The 26,393-nt window shown below is 39.8% G+C and overlaps 1 protein-coding gene across 1 annotated transcript in view; it reads left to right on the forward strand.

Annotated features, from left to right (window-relative positions):
* LOC129097888 (junction plakoglobin-like) overlaps window positions 1-26,393 on the forward strand; it is a 50,393-nt gene that overhangs the window by 7,116 nt on the left and 16,884 nt on the right. Inside the window, exons 3-9 of the mRNA XM_054606780.1 lie at window positions 11,579-11,832; window positions 11,914-12,152; window positions 16,375-16,576; window positions 16,669-16,813; window positions 17,574-17,677; window positions 19,948-20,067; window positions 20,668-20,886. Coding sequence (XP_054462755.1) covers window positions 11,579-11,832; window positions 11,914-12,152; window positions 16,375-16,576; window positions 16,669-16,813; window positions 17,574-17,677; window positions 19,948-20,067; window positions 20,668-20,886 — 1,283 coding nt within the window. The remainder of the gene's footprint in view (window positions 1-11,578; window positions 11,833-11,913; window positions 12,153-16,374; window positions 16,577-16,668; window positions 16,814-17,573; window positions 17,678-19,947; window positions 20,068-20,667; window positions 20,887-26,393) is intronic.

Genomic DNA, 26,393 nt, shown 5'->3' on the forward strand with positions numbered 1-26,393 from the left:
TTTTTTACTTGTATGAGGAGTTAGTGAATTCCAAGCTATTATGGAACGGTAGATAACATAGCATTTGAGGAGATTTGTTCTTGGGGTTGGAGGTATCAAGTGACTAAAGCTAGCATTCCTAGTGTGATGACTATGTCTGTAGCATGTGCGTTGTATTTGGTTGAAAAAATATTCAGGTGTCTGATTATATACTACATTTCTGAAAAACATGAGAAGGCTATTGTGGAGTTTAAATTCAACTGGGAACCATGACAGTCAGGAGTGCATATATGCTGTATTTGTTCTTATTTAGGACTGGACAACCAATCTGGCAGCTCAGTTTTGAACTAGTTGAAGTTTGTTAATATCTCTCTTTGCTGCCGCTGACCATATGACTGGACAGTATTGCAGGTGACAAAAGACCAAGGACTTTAATACCTGACAAATAATAGAGGATGTTAAATAAGTGGAGCGCTTTCTAGTAAATTGCTATGCCCTTTCCCATTTTAGTCACAATGCCGTCAATGTGCTCAGACCACGACAACTGTTCATCCAACACTACAGTACAGGTGTGTGGGGAAACCTAAAGGAAGTACAACTAGAAACCATACACAACAACTGTGACAACAAAAGAAAACAGGAAGTGAATACAAAAGAAAACAGACTGAACAGATTATAACATAAGGGGCCTAAGCAAATTATTTGTCGAACCCCACTACTAATGTATCTGCAGTCTGATAAGCTACCATTATAAAAGATTATCTGCGATCTCTCAGAAAGAATGAGTCCATATTGCTGTTTGTACTCGTGAAGGTTAGTTTATTACCCTTTGGTATTGGAATTGCACTTTCCAGACCTTTGGGCATACACTGTACATTAAGCATTTAATAAAGATGTGACCAATTGGAATAGGTACATGATCAAAAGCAAATCGTAACAGTTTGCCATCTAGATGGTCAGTACCAGCCTGTGTCTCATTTTGCAGAGACAACAACATTCTCTCAATACCAGGGGTATCAACATGCACAAAATCAAAGTTGCAGTTCTTATCTCTCATCACACAATTCTTAATTAGTGTGCATAGGGAGGAGCCCTATGAAAAGTGGGTGTCAAGTTATTTCTAAGATTTTCTACCTTACTCATGAAATTATTACTGAAGTAATTGGCAATCTCACCCGCTAAAGCACCATTGGTTATTATGTTCGGGTTTGCTTGATGTGACGACCTACCCATTATTTCACTTCAGTCAGCATCGATTAGGTCTGAAGACTTAAGAGTTTGAAAATGAGAAATCTGAGGGTGTGGAGTTAGAAAGAAGTGAGTTAACCTGACTTCTGTAGCTCATCTCTGCTTGAGGCTTCATTTATCGTTACTAGCATACCGACTCTCCGAACAAATTGTTGGCAGTCAACTTGCGTCATGGGTAATGTAGGTGCCAAGTTTTGACTGGGATGAAGAGTAAGTGGAATAAAAAAAGTCAAAATCAAAAGCAGCATCGATTGTAATGCCTTTGTTTTAATCTATCTAACATGAGTGTGAAAGTGTTCTTGAAGCAATACTTAAAAGTGATTCCGGTCGGTGCTCTGCTCATTACATTACATTGCTGCATCCAAAGCCTGCTATTACATATCATTCACCCATGACAGCTAATGGTCTTGCAACATCCAGTCCACACCGGGTTCTAATTTTGCCCAAGGACACATGACTTTATTGGAGAACTCAAGGATATTGCTGACCACACATTGGTCTTGTGATGTCTCACTTTATCATTAAGCAATGTCTCACAGAAAATAGTCGCAGCATAACCTTCTGGCAACTGTAGAGAGAGAGAGAGAGAGAAAGAGAATAAACAAAAATAAATGAATTGAGATAATCAGCTTTATGATTGAAATAAATAAAACTTTTGCCCTGCAATCTAAAAATATCTACAAATAAAAGAGCCACTTGTTAAAAGTAACTTAACGCACATATAGCAAAAGCATAGGGAGTATACAGCAAAGATATTTAAGTTAGGGAAAAAAGGAAAAGATGAGGAAAAGCTTGTGGAAGTTCAACACATACACAGTTCGGGTTCGTAAGATGAAAGAGAAGCTAAACTTATTCTTAAATACAGAAGAGAAGAAGGTGTAGGATAAATCCCACCAGAGGGTTTTATGTGTACCTGTCAAAAGCATAACTCTAACTCCACATAGACATTTTTACAGAAGTTTAAAATGTCCCATCATAACTAACGCACTACTACACTGCCACTGCTGCCCCCACTCATTTGCTGTTCATAAGCATGTTTCACCCCAGCATCCAAGAGGTCAGTATTGTCACTCCCCTCTCCAAGATGTACTTAGCCTGGTATTTTTTTTTTGTTGGATTCACTGTACATATTAAGTTAAACACTGTCGTTTATTTAGTCTCAGTCCCACATACATCATCCTGCTGCTCCAACTATATTCTCTACTAAATCAAATAAGAATTGATTTGCCGTTGAAAATACTTTGCAACAAATGCACCATTCCATTCTGTAATGTTTACTAAAAACTGAAGTGGCCATACTATTTTATCATTCAGCTTTGATGAACCAATCAGCTTTGGGATTTTGCTCAAATTATACTTTTCACATTTTTATCCAAGTAAATTTCATCTTCTGGACATGTTGCAAGGGTTCAGGCTGACTTTTTGCAGCGATTTGAGTGCAGCCCTAAAGTTACGCCCATGAGGATGACGTCTGCACGTGTGTAGACATATCCACAGAACCTTTAGACCTCAAATATCAACACTATTTATTCTACACTCACTTAATAACAACTTGGTACTTGGGGGGGATGTAGAGTGCAACCAAACACGTACATCATTGTATACCTCCACGCTGCCCAACTGTCATGGCTTTATGTTTTCAGGTTGTCTGTCTGTCCATCTATCCGTCCCTTTATTGTGAACTCAATATTTCTGCAAATTTTGGCACAATCATACACCTAAACTAAAGGATGAACTGATTAAAGTTTGGAGGTTGAGCCATTATTCAGAAATTAGTTAGCTAATTACGACAATTTCACACAAATGTCTAATATGATAAAATGATGAAATGATAATATTTTGGACGGACATGAATGTGAACTGACACTTGACTGGTTAGTGGATGCGTACAACCATTTGGTGGTAATTCCAGTTTCAGGTGTTTTATGGCCTACATGATAGAATTACAGGGCTTTTTTTTGGCAAGGGCAGAAACTGACAATGCAATGTACACTATAATCCAGACAGGAACCTTAATCAATTGATTAACCGTTTAAGAAAGTGTCTCTATATTAAATTTACTAACTTGAGAAAAGTGGAGTGTTAAGTTGCTTTTTAAAGCTTTTAAATCAGTAATTTCAAAAGTTTCTAACTAGTAGGATTGGCACTTCACTGAGAAGTGCTTCAGCTAATTTGTCAAGGATCTCTTGGGGGATCACTATAAAGCCAAAGAGAATTCCCTCTCTCTTGAAGTACTGGAAGTTCAGCAGGCCTATTACTGTGCCTGCTGAGTCACAAATTACTGCTAATCACATAATCAACAGATCTGGGAACCCAGAAGCCTCATCCAAAGGCTGTAAAGAGTGAAACTGTAGACATAAGTAAATGTCATTGACTTTTAGTGAGATTAAGAATATAAATGAACTCATTCATGTCTTTGTCCATGGTGCCACTAGTTGATGTCAGAAACTTTTCTCAGCAACACAAACATTCTGATGATTCAAATTGGAATTTCTGAATCACAAATCACAAAAGTACTTAAACTGCCTGAGGGATTCCAAAATTTCAGAACTATCTGTTTCAAAACCTGATGGTTAATAAGTTCAGCAACACGTTTCATCACAGGATCAAACCAAATTGACAATGAATAATTGTATATTGCTGAGCCTTTGCAAAGTGAAGCATCACTTATTTCCTACATCGTTTTCAGTTACAGTTCATTCATAAGCTACACTAATCGAGTTGCAGGGAAGTGAAACAGCAGTTTTTGGATTACATAAACCCCTTAAAGCAATACTGCACCCTTAAAATGAAGATTTGTATATCAGTTACTCACCTCATAATACCTTGAATTCTGAGATGCTAGAAACCAGAAACGGACCAAAAAAAGATACCTTTTTGAATCGGAGGAAATGGAATCGGGATTTAACAACAGCAAAACTATATCAAAACATCCTTTGACAATCCCTCACACAACCCGTGCACTACTTCCCAAACATATGCATCTTCATTAAAACCTTACTATTTAAAACCCTTCTGTCACTACGTCTCATGTTTGCACAGGCTTTCTGGGAGTCAGACAAGTCCGAAGTCTGGAAACAGATGTTTTGATAGTTTGCTGGTTGGCCTCCATTTACTTTAATTCATCAATGATTTACTCCATTCTCGGACGGTTTTTGATTCTTCATTTACCGTGGAGAGACGTGTGAGAAAAACCTTCAAGAATATAAGGTAACACAGGGTGAGCACTTACAGCTCCTTATGTAAATGCACAGCAGGCAATAAGCCGCTTGTAGTGAAGAATATCACACAATTAACTGGTCTAAGTTGGAGCTGCAAAATATATCAGAAAAACATACGCTGGCAACTGTAAGTGAGAAAATACGCTTACTGAATGGACATTTTGTATTACTTAAACACAGAAACAATTATGTGTACTGCACCTTGCCACATAAGGGGCACTACAAGGTAGAAGCAGTTTTTTATGTGTTAATACATTTTTCAAGGGTCACTTTTTAAATAATATCGGGGACAATTGTATTAGAAAGTAGAAGTAAGTAGTCATGTTTCTAAGAATATGGATAGTACACTCCAGTAACATTCACTTTTTCAGAAACACTGCTGAGAGAAATGCTGAATGAGAGATTCTGCTAGTGGAACAGAGGCTAGCCCAGAGGTGACTAAAGGACTTTGGCTGGCTCATATGATCAAACCCAGAGGACAACAGAAAGCAAACAAGCATGTTTAAAAAAAACCACAATGTCTGTTTGGTAGGGTCTCGCTCACACCAGCATTATCATGTGATGATATTGTATGTGTTTACAGCTTTCTTTTTGGCGTTCTTTATTTTTATGTATTGGGATGATCTGAATCCAATGGCTGCCTTGGGATGTAACTCAATATGTTAAGCCTTTAGAAAACATAGCCCAATTGTGAAATATAAGCTCCTTATAGTTAATGTGCTTAAAGCAGCAGCATGGTGGTCCCTCCCCTTTCCTTTCCTCTTGATCATGTCTACACATGCCCGTATATGGTAAACATGAAGAAACATTATTTTGATCCTCTTTTACATGTAATGAAAGAGCATTTCCATGTCAGTGCTTCAATATTTTACATTACATTACATTACAGTCATTTAGCAGATGCTTTTATCCAAAGCGACTTACAATAAGTGTATTCAACATAGAATAAGTGTGTTCAACATATGTTAAACTCTGCTTCCAGTCAATTACCTGACACCCAAAGAAATGATGCGTCAACCCAAAAGATAATGTAACAGCAATACATGATGTCTTGGACGTAATTGTTACCTTTTTCCTTTGTGTTTGACATGTCTTTGCTGCCAGCAGGACTGGTGATTCCAAACTTTGCTTGACAAATTAAAAACATGCATTCTGTGCCTGACAGTAAAACAATATTTGTATCCCCCAGGACAGAACAAAAGGTTTACTTTTCTTGGAGTGAAGATGCAGGTTCTGTACCAATAAACATTTAAATGTTTAATCTGGCCAACCACCTGATTTTCTAAGCAATATTAGAACAGTTTGTAATTCCATTAGAAATTGTGCTGTAAGTAAAATAAATATTTCCTCTGACAAGGGAACTGAACAAATTCTCTTACAAGATAGGAGATAAAACAAATTTGTTGCTCTGGTTGGATTATCCATGAAACTAGGTCTTCCTGTGCCCCTTATCTTTCATCGTTGAATCCAAAATACTTGTTGGGGAGGCAACATACAACATTCCTCCTCCGCCATCATGGAGGATCTTCCAATCACTTACAGTAAATGCACCTCCATGAGACGAGGAGGCTAATGGAGGAGCTGAGAGCGAGGAAACACCAGTGTATCCTTTGCGGAAGCACCCTCGACATGAAAGAGGGACTGCTGACGTTAAATTATTACATCAAAAAGAACATTCTCTTGCATTCAGCACTAATTTTCCATATTTCATGTTGTCCTATAGATTAGACAGGTGTGTTCGTGTGTATGTAATACTGTAGTTGTATTGCTCAATGATATATATCTATATACAAATATTAGATAAAAATGTTTGCCAACCATTCTCGTTATATGCCACTTGGGATTTAAATAAATCGTAATATATAAATTGTCATGAACACCGTTATGCTCATCTGACAGAGATAATAAAATACAGCATAACAAAACAATGGAGAGCTGATGCAGCTATGACACACATCATAATCAATCCCTCGCATCTCTTTAAAATTAAGGCTCCGAGGCAACAATGTCTCGTTTGTTAAATGCACGTTGCCTCAACATCTCTCTTGTTTCGTCTCTTCCTGAGAGGAAAGGTAGGAATTGAGGACGCATGTTCAAAAGCACCCTGTTTGCTTCTCTTCCTAGCTACTTTGTAATCACCGTTTCCCCCTGAGGAAAGGCTTATTCCAATACATCAATGTCTCTACTGCTGTCTGCATCTGATGCAAGCTTCTGGTCCCATGGTGCTATTGTAGACTTTGTAGTTTGATGACAAACATCTTTTTTGAGTGTGCCGTCAGAAATCTTCCAGCTTTTCAAACATTCTGTTCTGCAAGTTTGGCAACTTCATGTTGTCACTTTACGAGTGAATGTTATCTTAATGATCACGCTCCCACATTTTTTTCCTTTATAGGTTACAAAGCCACTGTTGTTTCATTCTGTTTGAACATGAATTGCTGGGGAATTTGAATTTCGTTTGGTTACTATCTTTACAATTCCCCTGTTAATGGTTGTAACGTCATGTAAGAACACAGCACTGTTATAGATTAACAAAATGCAATACATTTTCACTTCGTCATATACACATTTTGTAATTTGCATTTTAAAAAAAGAACTGAAATGTAAGACGAAACAAGTTTCCTAGCGTTTTGTAATAAATCATAATAACATTCAGCGGTATTACAAAATGTGGGAGTTAAACATTTTTGAAAATGTAATAATTAATGCTTTATGTAATAACCAACCAACATAGATGCAAATTATCACAACAATGTTTAATCTATGCATGTAATAGTACATGAAGTGGCACACACTAACGCACAAAAACACACACACACACACACACACACACACACACACACACACACACACACAGCTCTGACACACACACACACACACACACAGCTCTGACGTCACGTCGATGTGTCCTTGGGCAAGACACTTAACCCCAAATTGCTCCCAAAGGCTGTTCCTGCAGTGTATGATTGTGTGTGGATGTTAGTTAGAGTCCTGATGGGCAGGTGGCACCTTAGTAGACTCTGCTATCAGTGTATGAATGTGTGTGAATGGGTGAATGATGATATGTAGTGTTAAAGAGCTTTGAGTGGTAGGAAGATACACACGTGGACAAAATTGTTGGTACCCTTCCGTTAAAGAAAGAAAAACCCACAATGGTCACTGAAATAACTTGAAACTGACAAAAGTAATAATTAATTAATTAATTAATTAAAAATGACTGAAAACTGACTAATGAAAATCAGACATTGCTTTTGAATTGTGGTTCAACAGAATCATTTTAAAAAAACAAACTAATGAAAATGGCCTGGACAAAAATGATGGTACCCCTAGAAAAGATTGAAAATAATTTGACCATAGGGACATGTTAAACTAAGGTGTGTCCTCTAATTAGCATCACAGGTGTCTTCAAACTTATAATCAGTCAGTCTGCCTATTTAAAGGGTGAAAAGTAGTCACTGTGCTGTTTGGTATCATGGTGTGTACCACACTGAACATGGACCACAGAAAGCTAAGGAGAGAGTTGTCTCAGGAGATTAGAAAGAAAATTATAGACAAGCATGTTAAAGGTAAAGGTTATAAGACCATCTCCAAGCAGCTTGATGTTCCTGTGACACATATTATTGAGAAGTTTAAGGTCCACGGGACTGTAGCCAACCTCCCTGGCCGTGGCCACAAGAGGAAAATTGATGACAAAATGAAGAGATGGATAATACGAATGGTAACCAAAGAGCCCAGAACAACTTCCAAAGAGATTAGAGGTGAACTCCAAGGTCAAGGTCCATCAGTGTCAGATCGCACCATCCGTCGCTGTTTGAGCCAAAGTGGACTTCATGGAAGACGACCGAGGAGGACACCACTGTTGAAAGCAAATCATAAAAAAGCGATACTGGAATTTGCCAAAATGCATATTGACAAGCCACAAAGCTTCTGGGAGAATGTCCTTTGGACAGATGAGACAAAACTGGAGCTTTTTGGCAAGTTACATCAGCTCTATGTTCACAGACGCAAAAATGAAGCATACAAAGAAAAGAACACTGTACCTACTGTGAAACATGGAGGAGGCTCGGTTATGTTCTGGGGCTGCTTTGCTGCATCTGGCACAGGGTGTCTTGAATCTGTGCAGGGTACAATGAAATCTCAAGGCTATCAAGGCATTCTGGAGCGAAATGTGCTGCCCAGTGTCAGAAAGCCTGGTCTCAGTCGCAGGTCATGGGTCCTCCAACAGGATAATGACCCAAAACACACAGCTAAAAACACCCAAGGATGGCTAAGAGCAAAACATTTTACTATTCTGAAGTGGCCTTCTATGAGCCCTGATCTAAATCCTATTGAACATCTGTGGAAGGAGCTGAAACATGCAGTCTGGAGAAGGCACCCTTCAAACATCAGACAGCTGGAGCAGTTTGCTCACGAGGAGTGGGCCAAAATACCTGTTGACAGGTGCAGAAGTCTCATTGAGAGTTACAGAAATTGCTTGATTGCAGTGATTGCCTCAAAAGGTTGTGCAACAAAATATTAAGTTAAGGGTACCATCATTTTTGCCCAGGCCATTTTCATTAGTTAATTTTTTTAAATGATTCTGTTGAACCACAATTCAAAAGCAATGTCTGATTTTCATTAGTTCATTTTCAGTAAATTTTTATTTATTATTACTTTTGTCAGTTTCAAGTTATTTCAGTGACCATTGTGGGTTTTTCTTTCTTTAACGGAAGGGTACCAACAATTTTGTCCACGTGTGTACAAGTACAGTCCATTTACCATTTAGCACCTTCTAGTCAAATTTCTCAAAATTTGACACTGCACATTCTTGGGTCCCCAGCATCACACAGATCGGATAAACGGATCTGGACATATGCTTAGGACACACCCACAGAAAGACAGAGGTTCCTTGCTTCATACTTGAAGGTTTGAGCATATTTTAAATCTTTTTATATAAGTGGAGAAGCTGTTCTACAGTAAACTCCAACTCCAGGCAATTGATATAACAATTTATTTCTAAGAACAATGAATACATAAGTAATGGTGTACACTGGTGTACTGGATAGATTGCTTCTCATTAGCTTAGCTCAGTCACTAAAGAGACTTTACTCACAAGATATTATAGTTTGTCAACAATGTCGGATATTGTTTCTGTAAACTGTGAACCATTTTCTACACAATTGATTTATAGGGATTCATTGTTTTAGAAAGCTTTGTTTCCATCGCTAGTTTAGAAAGCTTTGTTTCTTTTCAATGGAACACAGTCTTAATGAAATAAAAGATGATAGCCTATATTTATCTAAGGCACCGGATATGAAAGAAATAATAAATTCAATAAGATTCAGACCTAACATGTTTACCTTATATGGTTTGAGAGATGATCTGAGAGTGGAAACATTGTTCTGGGATGGAGTCTATGAACTCCTTCTGTACGTATAACGTTAGTTCAGTGTCTGCTCGAGCTCTCTTATGTAGACGCAGAGGTGGTTGTCTGTGTAGCTTAAAAACTGTGGCTCAGTGGTAGAGCAGGGTTGTCCTTCAATCAGAGGGTCGGCGGTTAGATCCCAGGCTCTGCTAGTCCATGTGGATGTTTCCTCCGGCGAGACAATTAACCCCAGATTGCTCCCCCAGGCTGTTCCGGTGGTGTATGAATGTTGTATGAATGGTTAGATAGTCCTGATGGGCATGTGGCACCTTGCATGGTAGCCCCTGCCATCAGTGTATGAATGGGTGTGAATTGGTGAATGATGACATGTACTGTTAAAGTGCTTTGAGTGGTAGGAACACTAAAGAAGCATTTTACAAGCACAGTCCATTTACCATTTAAAGCCAGTTAATCTGTCATATATGACATATAAGAGCAAGATCATCCCCGGACAACATGTCCTTGATTTCCTTCCATCCCTTAAATCTGGAATACTGTCCTCTAAATAGAATTATTCCATTGCTTGCAGTTAAACGATTTTCAAACTCACAAGTAGTATCCTCCTATAGGGCTAAGACTAATAAGGTTGAATTCAAAACCTTCACAAGCTGTCATCGGCTCTGAGATGATTAAATAATCTATCAAGCAATTATTCCTTCTCAGGCATACATACATATCTTTATTGATGATAGAACCTGAGGCTCAACAAGAAATATCATTTTACCACCCAGTTAGTGTACAAAGAAATCATCCTCAGGTTAAACAGCAGATGGTTATATTCTGCTAAATTGATCTTGGCAATTAACTCACTGCTTCATTTTGTAAATCTTAACTATATTAATGCATACTTATCACCCTGATTAACTCCATGAAGTTCTGCATTCAAAAGGTTCAAATACTGTTTGAAACCAAAAAGCATTTCAGAGGCTCATCAGGTGAGTGATGAGTGGGTTTTCAGAATGTTCCTCAAATATCTAATTTGAATTAAAAGTGAAAAGGTTCTACCTTCAATAGCAGCATGGCAATGTATCTGTGCTTAAGTACCTCCACAAAAATGATCCTCAGATTCTTTTACCCTGAGGTTACATTTTTTTGTTCTGAGTAAAATATCTCTCTAACTATTGGATGGATTAAAATGAAATTTGTAGACATTCATTTTCCCCTCAGGGTGACTTTTCATAACTTTGGTAACAAGTTTTCGTTGTCCGATACTTGGTTTATGACCCAATACATAAACAAATAATGACATTCACATCAGCCTCAGCTGTACTTCATGTTTATTGCTAATTAGCAAATGTCACCATGCATATACTCATGCATGAACTCAGTATACAAACAATTCATGCTGAGTGTATTATGTAGCATGATGACATTAGCACTTAGCTCAAAGCCACTGTGCAAGTGCTTTACTGGGCTGCTAACATGGGGCTGATTGAAGAGGAAGGATGGATTGTAACTGGGGTCTCCAACAAGTAGCTACCTGTTTGTAAGGGGCTCGCTTAAGTTTCAAAGAATATGTTATTATAGTATTACACATTTAAGCATTATTAACTAATACATTTTTGGTTTCAGACACTCACACACACACACACACACACACACACGTTACTGTACTTTTATGTTTTATTTTCAACAGTTCCAAGTTTTTGTGTAAACTCCCTTATTTGTCCACTAAAACACACTCACACACACACTGGCCACCTCACTTCTCTCTATCTCCCTATGACAGATTTAGATAATCAGTACTCACTGACCCGGGCTCAGCGTGTCAGGGCCGCCATGTTCCCAGAGACCCTGGTGGAGGGGGAGGCGGCCATGCCTGTCCAATCAGATCCGTCACAGCAGAGCAACGTGCAACGCCTGGCTGAACCATCCCAGCTGCTAAAGACGGCTATAGTTCACCTGATAAACTACCAGGATGACGCAGAGCTGGCCACAAGGGCGGTACCAGAGCTCACCAAGCTGCTGGGGGACGAAGATCCGGTATGTTGCTGTCATACTGAATAATTAAGAATTCACTAAATCATTTTCAGACACACACCTTCTATTTTCTTTACTCTCTAGATTGTGGTGAACAAGGCGGCCATGATAGTTAACCAGCTGACCCGTAAAGAGGCCAGTCGCCGGGTGCTGGTGCAATCTCCAGCAATGGTGGGAGCCGTGGTGCGTGCCATGACGACGGCAGTTGACATGGAGACAGCCCGTTGTGCGGCCAGCGTGCTGCACAGCCTTTCGCACCAAAAGGAGGGACTGTTGGCGATATTCAAGTCTGGAGGGATACCAGCACTGGTCCGCATGCTAAGGTAGAAATACTGACGAAATACTTGCCTCACCAGAAGTGGGTCTGAACTTGCTGTCATTAAATTGAAAATGGATGATGATGTCTTTGGGAGTATAAATATATCTTAGTAAAATAGCTATCATGAAGTGGAGCAGGTGGACCCAAACGCAGAAAAGTCCTCCATCACTGTTATTTAAAAGCTTTTATTTTTATGCAATAAAATCAGGAAGGTTTTCATCAGCAGTAACGTAGCAGGACTCCGACAGCAGGTCTCAGCTGGGCTCCAGGCCGCTTTCCCTCCTCTCTTCTCTTTGCTCTCCACGGGAGAGAAACTCCTGTGTGGGTGGAAGATGATGTTGACTTTTGTTTGAGAAATTCTTATTCCAATGCGGGAAACACCTCTTTTTGGGCTTACAGACTTGACAGTTAATGTGTCCTGGCATGATTGGATGACAAAAGTTGCATTGAATAGATGCCCCTCTAAGGCCTTAAACCTTGAACACTCTTAATTTAACCATCTTTCTTGTCAAACCAGCTTCCATAAGCAAAATTAAAAGAAACAGTTGGTGAGTAAACTGGTCCCTGTACTAACCAGCGAGTTCAACATACAAAGACTATCTTTAGTCATCTGGCTTAACTAAACCTAAAAACCGCAATCCAGCTAAGCAGTCCTACAAAACTGGTTATGGTGTTCAGAATTAGTTACTGTCGTATCTTTCATGCGACAGTGCTGTTGAAGTGATGAGAAAGGATGCTCCGCCTGTTCTTGCTGGTATAATAAAGTTTATTACAAACAAGCAACACATGTCATGACGGACGTGAGCGCCCGGAGGTCTCGAGTCGAATCTGTGAGTCCCTGCCTTTCGGGCTCTTACACCTCCTTATATAGGGTACATGTTAATCACATTTGGGGGGAAGTCAAGATAATGTATGTGGCTCCGTCATTCTACACACTTAATCACATTTGGCCCCTGGTATCCTGTCCATCTGCTTCCTGTATCCTATGTAAGACAAAAACACTTGGGTCCTTAGCTGTATTGTGCAAGACCAGAAAATATACCACATTACCATGGCGATTTACCTTGGTAAGAAGTGAACCAGGTGAGTGGGAGTACAATATTCACTCTTTTAGCTGAATATTTGGTCCCCACCCAGTCCTAAAATAAATATTTTTCTCTTAAGCTGGTAAATGCTCCACTATTTAATGATTACTTTATTTACAGTGTAGTTGTGAGATGGAGAGCGAAACAATGAGCAAAACTCACTTACTTAGTGCCCTGTAACGCCGAGAAGAGTTGCAGAGTCAGGTGATGATTTTGTAAAATCAACAAGTGACCCCCTGCATTGTATTGATTCAAGCCACTTTAACAAACTGTATTGTAGGACAAACAAAGAAAATGCATTTGCAATGCCATACACAGTTTGGAAGCAGTTAATTGTTAAGCTGATAAAAAAAGGACTACAGTAGCTGACCAAAGTTTAGCAGAGTCTCAATTAGGGGCAACATTTAAAGTTGTTCAGATTTCCAGATGGTGAGCTATTGAAAGCTTTCCACCTCCATTGTGGCAACCACAGGCCAGCTGACAACTGTAGCAGATGAGGCTAGCAGGCAAGTCTTAAATTTTAGCTCCAAATTCAGACTTTTCCAACCCCAAGGCAGGGCTGCAGAGTTAATCTCCAACACTGAGGCTTAACAGAGGAGGATTCTTCACACTCATAATTGATTTGGGTACTTAATTCAGAAGGAAATTGAAAGAAAATTGAATACAAAATTAGAACTAACAGAGCTTCACAGAGAGCAGCCTGTTGGGTGTGTGTGACTTCCATTTATGCCATCAACATTCAGCTTTTCTCTTTCTGTCCCTATTTACTTCTGCCTGATTCTCGCACTCTCACTCTCACCCTCAAACTAATTTGAGGGGGGATTGTGTGGTACTGGGCAGTAATCCAGTTAGATACAGGGAATAGGCACAATTATCAGATATTTTCAATTTTTCCTCCCAAAAATATTTTTCCAAAACATCCTCCTACTGACTCCATGATCAATGGATTCATTGTGAATATAAATTCAAATAACATTGGCGGTCAGACTGATATACGCTTCAGTACTACTGAAGCGTATATCTGCTCTTTCCCTCCTTCATTTGTTAACTGTCTTTAAATCTATTTCTACATGTCTGATGATTTATACATTCTCTTTTCATATATAATTTGTATAGACAGTATACACAACTGCAAACCATCAGTATACTCCAAATTAAATATCATTTTGAGTAAACCTTTAATGCAGTGGGACAATTTGGCTTTCAAATAGTAGGTCAGTAGCATAACTCATAACTCATAATTCATCCATTATCTCTAACCCCTTATCCTGTTCAGGGTCGCGGGGGGACCAGAGCTGATCCCAGCTGTCATTGGGTGAAGGCAGGGTTCACCCTGGACAGGTCTCCAAACTATCGCAGGGTTAACAGATAGAGACAGACAACCATTCACACTCACATCCACACCTACGGGCAATTCAAAGTCTTCAATTAACCTAAGCTGCATGTTCTTGGACTGTGAGATGAAGCAGGAGAACCTGTAGAGAACCCACACCAACACGGGGAGAACATGCTCTCCTCAAAGCTGCGAAGCGTGACTTCAGACGTCCGCTCTGTCGTGCTGATAACGCCGCCGGGCAAGCCGCTCGCGAAACGCTACGTCATGGTTTTAAAACTTATGTGGTTACGCCTATGAGCATTACGAGGTAACCCCTGTGTTTTCAAAGTACCCCTACGTTCTGTAGTGTTTCTAAGCTCCTTTGTTTTCAGTGCTCTAAAGCTCCGAGGTAGTTCAGTGTACACATAGCAAAAGATATGTGTTTTAGAATGGAAACTTAGTAGTAGTGTGGATGTAGCCACAGTTGTCCTCCAATGACCCAAGTTTGGAACTTAAGTCACATGATAGCGGGTGTTTGTAAATGGGGGTGAAGGTAACTCTTGTCTCTGTTCAAAGATGCAAATCAGCACTAAGCACAAAGTAGAGCTGTGGCTCATGGAATCAAGTCCAATCAGTTTAATTAAACAATACCTTTCTCTGAAGAAATGGACAGCATACTTATGGTCTTTTTCAATAAATTTGCAAAAATGTCACATTTCTGCTGGTGTATGTATATGCCTAAGATTTTTACTATAAATGGTAAGGACAGGAGGAGTGGATTGGTCTATGCTGCCTTTGTCAAGGTTGGAAGCTTGAAAGTCTGCTGTCTTGGTTCAGACAACAGAACTTCCGTGTTGTGTTTTAATCATAACCCTAGGCTATACTATAATGTATGTTTTGAATATTCTTGTTCTGCACAAAGTGATTGGTTTATACCTTTAATTGCAGTGTGAAAGTTCAGAAAAGTCGACCTTGTTCAGAAAGAAAAACGCGTTCTGTGAGAGTAATCATGACAAAAACAACAGTTTATATTAAAAAAATATATTGATGTGCGAAAAAAAAGCCTCTGATGTAAAGATTTTTGCAGTCCATCTAATATATGTTTCTAATAGATAATTTAGTCTGGACCCACCACACAGTGGAGGGCTGAACATCTACAAATGCCCTGCAGAACAAAACAACATTGCAGTCCCTGGAGCCATCCTGCTAGCATGGCTAAAACATGATTTGTACATTAACCCTATTAATCAAATCACACCCCTATCTCTCAGAGTATTTTGACTTGCCTTGCTGTAGTGACAATGACAAATGCCTGTAAGTAAAGGGAGTGTCAACTGAGCAAAAAGAGCCAAGGGTTCAATTGGTTAAAAGACTGGAATGTCTTTTTATAGGATAAATTGCAGGTATATTCACAAAGCAGTCGGTTTATGTAGGTGGATGGTTGTGAGGTAAATATGAATTCTAAAGGTTGCTGATCCATACTAATGTCCAAGTGATAGCTCCATCAGGTGCTGACATTTCCAAGTTCTCAAACAGAGAACTCTCTCTCTCTCTCTATCTCACTCTCTCTCTCTCTCTCTCTCTTTCACACACACACACACACACACACACACACACACACACAAACACACTTGCCTGCTGTGAGAAAGAAACACCAACTACAGAAGCTTTTTCACTTAATTTCCTAAAAAGGTGTGTAAATTCAGATATTGGAGGTTGATAGAGGTCAGTAAAGGTCAAAGAATCCTTAATACCCCTTGAAATGAATGAATCTGATGAAATCTCTAAATCATTTTCTCTCTGTCTTCCTCCTTTTCCTCATGTAGTTCACCAGTAGAATCAGTCTTATTTTATGCCATCACAACCCTCCACAACCTGCTGCTGCACCAAGAGGGGGCCAAGATGGCAGTGCGTCTTGCTGATGGCCTGCAGAGGATGGTTCCCTTACTGAAAAAGAGTAACCCAAAGTTCCTGGCCATCACCACTGATTGTCTGCAGCTCCTGTCCTACGGCAACCAGGAGAGCAAGGTGAAGAGAGGACTTAGACATTGGGAAAGAGATCCCTGTTTGTCCAATTATTTATTACATAATTACACCTCCTACTTCCTGTTTCTTGTCAGCTGATCATCCTAGCCAATGGAGGCCCAGAGGGTCTGGTGTTCATCACGAGGAACTATAACTATGAGAAGCTGCTGTGGACCACCAGTCGCGTTCTCAAAGTGCTGTCTGTCTGTCCCAGCAACAAGCCAGCAATAGTAGAGGCTGGTATGTATTCATCACCGACCCGTTCCTACTCCTAACTTGTCAAATACCTCACTGGGTCAGTGCCCCTCGGTGTCTGATACCAACACATGAGGCACCCTTTAGTGTCTGTATGGGACTTACCGGGCTTTTAACTTACTCCAATGTTAACCCATCCATGTGATTGCTAGACAGTCAACAACTGATGCAGTATAAAGTATGAGCAAATCTCCATAGGACGGATTGGTGGGGAGAAAGGACAGGTAAAAAAAAAAACAGGACTTCCTACCCATGGTATTGTTATTGTATTGAATTCATTGTGAATACTTTTCTTTGTAATTTACATACTCGGTAACACTACCTTATTATTTTTCGTTACAAATATACAATTTCAACCCCAACCCTGATCTTTCCCTAAATTTAACCAAGTATTTTTGTTGCCTAAACCTAAACAAGAACATTTGCTGAGTAAGTGAATATAGAATCTAAGTAAACCTATGTTTATTTTAAGTTTATTTTGAAATTAGTCTGTATGCATGTGACGAGCGGAAATACGTTTCCTGTGGTCACATAGTTTATTTTTAAAGACACTATGCATATAAAGTGCACAAACTGACTCGCCATCCCTTACATGTCCAAAACTGGACATACTGGAGGGGTACCAGAATTCGAAGTTAGGGCCACATTACCAAGCTGCAGTATTTGTTGGAAGTGAGAATGTTTGGACATCACTGAACATGAATGTAGAACATTCATTGTAGATGTCTGTTACATCTGTGTCCAGGTGGTATGCAGGCTTTGGGCCAACATCTCACAGGTTCCAGTCAGCGTCTTATCCAGAACTGTCTGTGGACACTCCGTAATCTGTCAGATGCTGCAACCAAACAGGTACGTATTGATTCACCTACTAACATTACTACTACTACTACTACTACTACTACTACTACTACTACTACTACTACTACTACTACTACTACCTTTACTACTACTTATTTTGGGATGGCTGTGGCTCAGAGGTAGAGAGGGCCATCTTCCAAACTGAAGATCTGTGCCGAGGAAGACAAAACTTATGAATTTGTCAATTTATAGTAACACCAAAAGTGATGAGACAGCATGACAGGGTTATATGTAAATTAAGAGTGTTTCTTTGGCTGCAAGGAATATAATATTGCTGGAAGCAAAAATGTGTCTCAATCAGACACAAGTTTGTATCTGGCCACTGACAAAGTACAAAAAGTACCTTTTTGATGTTGGATACCCGGTAGTAATGGATAAGGCTAGGAAGGCCTAGTCCACCTACCTCACAACCTCTTTGGAGAAAATACTTTTAACCTTTGGCACCTTGTTTCACAACTGTAGGAATTTATATATTTGTTAACTAAATGTAAATGACTTGGATAAGAAAACTGGCAAGCACGGAAAGAAGTAGAGCAATCTGATAAGTTTAGTCATCTTCACTGAATGTTCTCTCTCAGCTATAGTTAGTGGTAGACAACAGCATCTCTCAAAATAAGCCTTCATTTTGTTAACTTGAGGCATAAAGTTGCCTTTAAACAGGGATGTGAAAGAGAGGGTTATGCATATTTCTAGAGATGTTAAACCATTTTGAGATGAATGAAAAGGCAACGATTCCTGTCGGATCTGTAGCGCTAAATTATTAGAGGGAAAGAATTTGCCTTTTTGGAGCTCTAGTTTATTGACAGAAAAAGCCCCAAGTTGGTTTAAGAATGATACAATTGCAGGATTACTAGCTGTAGGGTCGATGACATCAAGCAAGAGGTTGCCACATATGGACAAACACAGTGTTCCATGCCCACTCTCCAAATGCTTTGGATATCAAGGTTGAATCAGTGCAATAAATTAATTCATTTCATGATGGTGATGTTCAATTCATTATATAAACAATGTGAGAAAAAATTGATAATGGCCACTTTTATTGTGTTGTTGTATATGTACCAAAAATGTATGAATATGACAATGTTTAGCTGATGACACCTTAAGTAGAGATCCAAAACATTCTGGTTTCTAAAACCATAGAGTCAGAACAAATGCCTCATTACCTAAAAGAACAGTTTATGTTTTTTTTTTTTATTTACTACAAGGAACGTCAATGCATCTCTCAACAGAACAACACAGCAGTTGAGTTGCAGTCTGCATACAAGTGTTTTTCAGCCCAACATTGATGACAACAGAGCAGCACATATCTGTAGCTAGAGCATCAAGCAGACGTCCATCTCTTAGCTCTGCAAACACAGTGTTTGTGCTGTGTAAGCTCCGCCCCCTGAAAAACACATAGCTCAGAGGAGAGAAACAGACAGTAAATGACAGCAAAACGCAGAAAAGACTTGCCGTAAGCTAAAATGAAGCCAAACTCCCAATTATGCTCTGCACTTCATCGATGCAAAGTCGTTCACATCCACACCGTGATGCATCTTATAATCAAGAAATTCCCATGCCCTGCTGGAGTCTGAGCGGAAGGAGTTTCTTGTGAACCTGAACCTGCAAATCCTTCTTGTCAGATGTCACAGGGAATCAGATCCAATGACAGGCATTAAGAACGATATTGAAATAACCAAGCCTCTCACTGATGGTCTTGTTTAATATGTAGGTCATGTATAGGCATCAGCATTAAACTGAGACTGTTTCATAAACAGTTAAATGTTCCTTTTAGTAACTCTAAATTCCTGTAGAAGAAAACGGGTTTTAAGGTGCATCCAGTGTGTGTATTGACTCTGCAATGAAATAATAGGGATCATAAGGAAATAGGTAAAACGCTAAGCAGTGAAACTTAACACTTGAAATCCTGATTCAGGACAGAAGACAGATGAAAATATGCACCTGAATAGGCTGTGTTGTCTCTGAGCTGCAGGCTATCATCACCAGTAAGATATGCTCTGTTGTGTTTGAAGTGTTAGGATTTTCTTCCCGGACACGTGCAAATAGGATGGGACATTGAGAAAAAAAAACACTGTGAGAAGGTCAAAATGAAAGCGTATTTCAATTGGTTTTCAATTGAGAATCAAAACTCTGACACCCATGGTTACCTCCACCACTGCAGTGAAGAGGCTGTGCTTTACCCAAGCTATCACTGTTATGATTTGTTTTCTCTCTCCCTCTCTCTCGCTCTGTGTGTTGGGTCCCCTGGTCGCCCTCCGTAGGATGGATTAGACGGTCTGCTGCAGATATTGGTCACCCAGCTGGGCTCAGATGACGTCAACATGTTGACATGTGCAACTGGCATCCTGTCCAACCTCACCTGTAATAACTCGCGCAACAAGGTAAACATTGAGCAAGGGAACTTCTCTGCTGTATGTGACAGTTGAACATGTGATTCTCAAAGCACCAATCAGATTGCTTGATCTGAGCTCCAATGTTATATTTCGTATTTTGTATTTCAGTCCATAAATCTGAATTTGATTTGATCACTGTGCTTGTGACCTCAGTATGTTTAATACTAATGATACTAATGAATGTGTTGATAAAGCTCAAGTCCAGTTTGGACAGGTAACTTATTAATGGTTTAGTTTTTGTTGATTCATCCTTCATCATCAATACCACACAGATGCATGGAAGAAAACAAGGTGCCTTGTGCTGTAATAAATATGATAACAACTGTATTTTTGGAAGTGCTAAAATACACAACACAACTTGGTACTGCAGACAAATTGCAGTTTGCACTCCTGAGGAAAATCGTTTTTCAAAAGCACTATATATGATTCATATTTACCGTTTTCTCGTTGATTTCAAGCCTGGACTTGCTAACGCCATTCATTTATTGTTGTTTTCTCTCTACTCCATCTTTTAAATGAGGCCTTACTGCACACCTGCATTGCGGACGAGTTATTCTAGTCTACTGTCTTCTACCTGTTATCCCTCAGACTCTGGTGACTCAGTATGGCGGCGTGGAGGCCCTGATCCATGCCGTGCTTCGTGCCGGGGAAAAGGAGGATGTTGCTGAGCCGGCAGTCTGCGCCCTGCGTCACCTCACCTCTCGCCACCAGGACGCCGAGCTGGCCCAGAATGCTGTGCGGCTGCACTACGGAATCCCAGCTGTCGTCAAGTTGCTGGGGCAGCCGCACTACTGGCCTGTTGTGAAGGTGATTTGAGCCAGTGGTTTGTATACCATTGACATGCAATGGAAGCGTTGTTATGAATCCCACTGCATTTCTTGACAAAACCCGCCCTGCGTAGCTGGTTGAGGGAGACAGTTGGTTAGGGTAAGGTATTAACCTCAAGTAGTTAGGGTCAGCACAGCTTATTGGTCAGGGCATCCTGAACAAATCATGATACCAGTACCCCGCCAATCATGGACGTCTGGCCAGTCCTAACGCGTCAATGCTGCACAGGACGGGTTTTGCTGAGAGGAGCCGAGGGTTTTAAAATAATGCGCAAACGGCCATAAAAAGCCATTTTTATATGTCATTGCAGGGTAAATGTTCAATTTAGTGTCACAGCCATTCGAGTGCACCAGCATCCACAATACCAGGGCTCTGACCCACCAAAATGGAACAGGGCCATACTTAATTACATTACATTACATTACAGTCATTTAGCAGACGCTTTTCTCCAAAGCGACTTACAATCAGTAGTATGTTACATGATTCTTCACACACTGATGACAGGCACCATGCAATGCCAAAGACTCTAACTAACATTCATGCAACATCCAGTCCACACCGATGGCAAGCCTTCAGGAGCAACTTGGGGTTAAGTGTCTTGCCCAAGGACACATCGACTGAAGCCGGGTATCGAACCACCGATCCTCTGAATGGAGAACTACCTTGCTCTCCACTATGCCACAGCCGCCCCACTTAATCAACAACACCTGTGTTTACCGTGTAAGGACTTGCAGTGGGACAGAATGAAAGACAATGAGAGGAAAGAGAAGGGGAACAAAGTAAAGGAAGGGAATGGAATTGATGGTGTTTATATGTCAGATGGTCTGAAGGGAGACGATGATAAAGAAGACAGTTCTTCAGTTGTAACATGGGACAACAGTACCAGACACACACACACACAGACACACACACACACACACACACACACACACACACACACACACACACACACACACACACACACACACACATATAAGTAGAATAAATTGTCAGAGCAGCACCCACAGACAAGCAAACAGTGACACACTATGACACATATCTCCCATCATGCTTCACTTCAAAACACTTCAGCTGTTACAACACCCGCTGGTGTGCAGTGTCCCTTGAGAGACAGAGAGACATTGAAAGAGGGGAGAGAGACACTGAGAACTGCAGAGACAAAGCTGCTTCTTTAGTTTCACACTGAGACTAAGCGTCTCTTAGAAAGCAAGAGAGAGATAGATAGAGAGAGAGAGAGAGAGAGCAAAAGAAGACTGACAGTAAAATTAACAAAACATACGGGCTAAATCCTGCAAGCTGCACCTCGAGGTTCATTCATGTACAAAACAAAAGGTGTTGGAGGAAATGACTAACATGACAATACAGCTATTTCTATAGCCTTACTATGGAGCCATTAGAGATATCATAGACAGTTTTAAATTATATTCAGTTAACAAACTGATACATTTAACAAAACTTTTATAATTACATTAACATTCTAATAACTGAATGACTTTTTCTTCAGCTGTCAGACGCAGATATGCTTCAACACTGACCATGTGACAGCTCACATTGCACTTGTGTTTCAGGTGTATAACTGCAACCCAAAGTGTCTCATAAGGCTGAAACTTTATTTTCTTACATCTTAAGCACTAACGCCAAGGATTTGTCTGAGAACCGTGCTGGACAATAGACTCTGAGCCCACAGCAACACTGTGACAACTTTGCATGGCTGCTGGTATGGCTGGTTTTGAAAATATATGCAGGCAAGAGTTTAGCATTTCCCTGTCCTTTATTAGCCACTCACCGGTGTGTAAAGGCCTTCAGGCTGTAGTTTCAAAACCCCTAAATAAATGAATTTAGCAAGAGCAACAGATACACATTTACTTTTGAATAAAAGATTCCTGAAAAATGGCCATTACAAATCCCTAAAGACCACAGCTGCATCTTTCAATTGCTTGATTTGTCAGACAATCACAAACATGATGAGAACTTGCTTTATTATTTCATTAGTAAGCGTATAGAGCTTTTTTCCTGTATTTATTCAAGAGCATGGTCTTTCAGTTTGAGAGCATGACTTATTGATTTACCTTCATATTTTGTAATGCTTCCCCTCAGAACCCTGTCCTCACACTCAAACAGCCATTGCTTGCACTTGGATTTCTGCTCACACTGTGTGTTTGCACTTACATGTATTAGCTGCTGCTAAAACAGGAGAGTTTTTTTAAACATCGGACTGAGGTTCATTTACTGTCATCTTCAATTATTTCTGAATAATGTTACTGAATAATTTGACCTGCAGCTGTGGTTTTCAGTCAACAAAGAAAAAAGTTTGGTGGATTTGACATGTGTTTGGTGGTTTCTCTCTGCTTTGCAGGTCTCTTCAGAGCATAAATCAAAGCTGGTCACTGTGTGAATGAGGTAAATAGCTTTTTGATATCTGCTGATGTTGGCCATATTTCACACTGGTGCATAAAGTAAACAGAAATGCTTGTGGCCACATGTAATGCACCTAATGGCTTTACAATCACAACAGAGACTAACAAAAAACAGGGACAGCATGTAGGACATTTTTAAGAACCCATGGTGGGCAGATACACGCTGATCAAAAGGATTTCTTTCTGTGATACTATTTGCAGGAGGAAACTATAACAATATGGTGCTTGCATTCAACTCTTGTTGTTGTTTTGCGAAGAAAATAGCACAGAACAGCTCTTTGTGCTAGATAGTGGTGTCTCTGCATTGTGTTTATGATGGAAGTGGACTAAAGGCTTACAACGAGAAAACACACACTGCTCCGCTGACGATTCAAAGCTAATTCCTTTTGCTAACAAGTGCTTTGGGATCTGGCCGATAAAAGCCTGGTCTCAGTAAAACTAGTCTGTAAAAAAAGAAATTAAAATCAAAGGAATCTTAGGATACTAATCAATGATTTCTGTTGCCAAACTACACAACAAAATGTTAACTGACAATTTAAAGAACCAACGGTCAAACTTTGAACAGATCAAAGATTTTTCTTATTAATTACTAATTTCACAAAGATATTATTGAGACAGATGGATCAGTACACATAGATCATCACTCCAAATGTCAATATAATTACTGACTGGAGGGCAGCTAAATGCTCGCTAACTTTTGTTTCGTTTCCATACTATTATCCATCCCGATTCTGTTACAGTCAACTTGAGCATCGCCGATACAGAGTTCTCATCCGATACTTTTGTGTTAAAAATAAGTCGCTGTTTTACTGGGGGGGATTTCCCAGGGTACGATATTGCCAAATAGCTGACATGTTGCTAGCTCTGGCTAACTCTCTGCTAGCACCTGCCTGATCGGTACTGCGCATGTCCAACTCTCAAACGAGTTTTCCGGAAGAAACGATCGCTGTGTTGAACACAGGCATAACTGTTTGTAAAAGCGTCTGACTGAATTCAACTTAGACATCCACCAACTCTCAAACGGGTTTCCATCATCAGGCGAGAGAATGTCCGATCATCTGCTACCTGCCTAGAGAGCGGGAGAGCGACCAGGCTGAGCCCTCTTGGGACCGATCTTACCTTAGAAAACCTGAGAGCTCCAAGGAGTGGTCCACCTGAGAGTCACCAGGTGAAACTTTACTATTTCCTGTGACATCCTGTCTTCCCAACAAGGTCTCTCAGTTGCTGGCGCTTTAAAGTATTTTTAATTGGTTAATGTTAAAACTTTCATCCACTTGGTGGACTCCTCTGTTTCCACAAGTTAAGCCATCCTCCTAAGATATTATTCGCTGCTTTATCTACTATATGGTGATCCTCAGTCGTTCATTAATTGCCTGAACCCTGGATTCATTGATTCATTTATTATTGTATTCATTCATTAGTATTCATTAGTTTTATTTGTATATGTAGTTAGTAGTTCAATAAAATTTGCAATGAAAATAAGCGTGTAAATGGTAAATTAACTTGTACTTGTAGAGTGCTTTTCTAGTCTCTCGACCACTCCAAGTGCTACATGTCATCATGTTCACCCATTCACACACATTCATTCAGACACTGATGGTAGGGGCTACCATGCAAGGTGCCACCTGCCCATCAGGACTATCTAACCATTCATACTCTTTCATACACAGATGGCACAGCCTTTAGGAGCAATTTGGGTTAAGTGTCTTGCCCAAGGACACATTGACATGGACTAGAGGAGCTGGGAATCAAACCGCCAATCTTCTGATTGAGAGACCCTACCTTCTCTAACTACTTTCTCAGCCACAGTCGTATAAAGTACTACGGCCACTTTAAATTGGTCAAGATAATCAACCCCAAATTTCTCCTGAAGGTTTTGCCATCAGCGTGTGAACGAGCATTTAGATTAGATCCTAATGAGCAGTTGGCCCCTTCTGGTAGCCTTAGTAGCCTTAGCCTTAGCCTTATCAGTGTGTGAGTGTGTGTGTGAATGGGTAAATGTTGACATGCAGTGCACAACGCTTTGAGTGATCGAAAGAGTTGATAGGCGCTATATAAATGCAAGTCCATTTACCATTTGAACTCTGCAATATAATTGATCTCCCCAGTGCCTTCATCTGTATTTTTGCATAATGTGGTGTTATTCCACGGACATATCCGGATCTTCAAATTTTTTCATATCCCTCGAATTTTAAGGCATACAAGGTTAGTCAAGATTTTCATCATATCTTACTAAAAACATATTGGTCCAAAATATTTTCAGATGTGGAAAAAATAAATAAATATATATATATATATGCAGTTTTTTAAGAGCAGGGCGCAAAAGTATTTTGATATTATATTTGACATTTTCTTGAAATTCTTCATATCCATTAAATCTGTGCAACCTAAGGTTATGCAATTCAATAAATCATAATAATTTTATTGACGTGCCATGAAAAAGAAATATTCCGAGCTGGGGACCTGAAATAACTTTTTACATTCCACATGTACATGACTTATGAAAGGTTGAGGACATATGAATACTTCTTCACGCTTTTTGATTGTGCTGTGCACAAAGTTTGAATAGTTTGATATACAGCGGGTAAAATAAGTATTGAACACGTCACCATTTTTCTTAGTAAATATATTTCTAAAGGTGCTATTGACATGAAATTTTTACCAAATGTCAGTAACAACCCAAGTAATCCATACATACAAAGAAAACCAAACAAATAAGTTCAGAAATGAAGTTATGTGTAATCAAATGGAATGACACAGGGAAAAAGTATTGAGCACACTTACTGAAATGTATTTAATACTTCGTACAAAAGTCTTTGTTGGTAATGACAGCTTCAAGACGCCTCCTGTATGGAGAAACTAGTCGCATGCATTGCTCAGGTGTGATTTTGGCCCATTCTTCCACACAAACAGTCTTCAAATATTGAAGGTTCCGTTGGCCTCTTCTATGAACTCTGATCTTTAGTTCTTTCCATAGATTTTCTATTGGATTCAAGTCAGGTGATTGGCTGGGCCATTCTAGCAGCTTTATTTTCTTTCTCTGAAACCAATTGAGAGTTTCCTTGGCTG

The sequence above is a fragment of the Anoplopoma fimbria genome, chromosome 11 (assembly GCF_027596085.1).
Source record: "Anoplopoma fimbria isolate UVic2021 breed Golden Eagle Sablefish chromosome 11, Afim_UVic_2022, whole genome shotgun sequence".
Lineage (NCBI taxonomy): Eukaryota > Metazoa > Chordata > Actinopteri > Perciformes > Anoplopomatidae > Anoplopoma > Anoplopoma fimbria.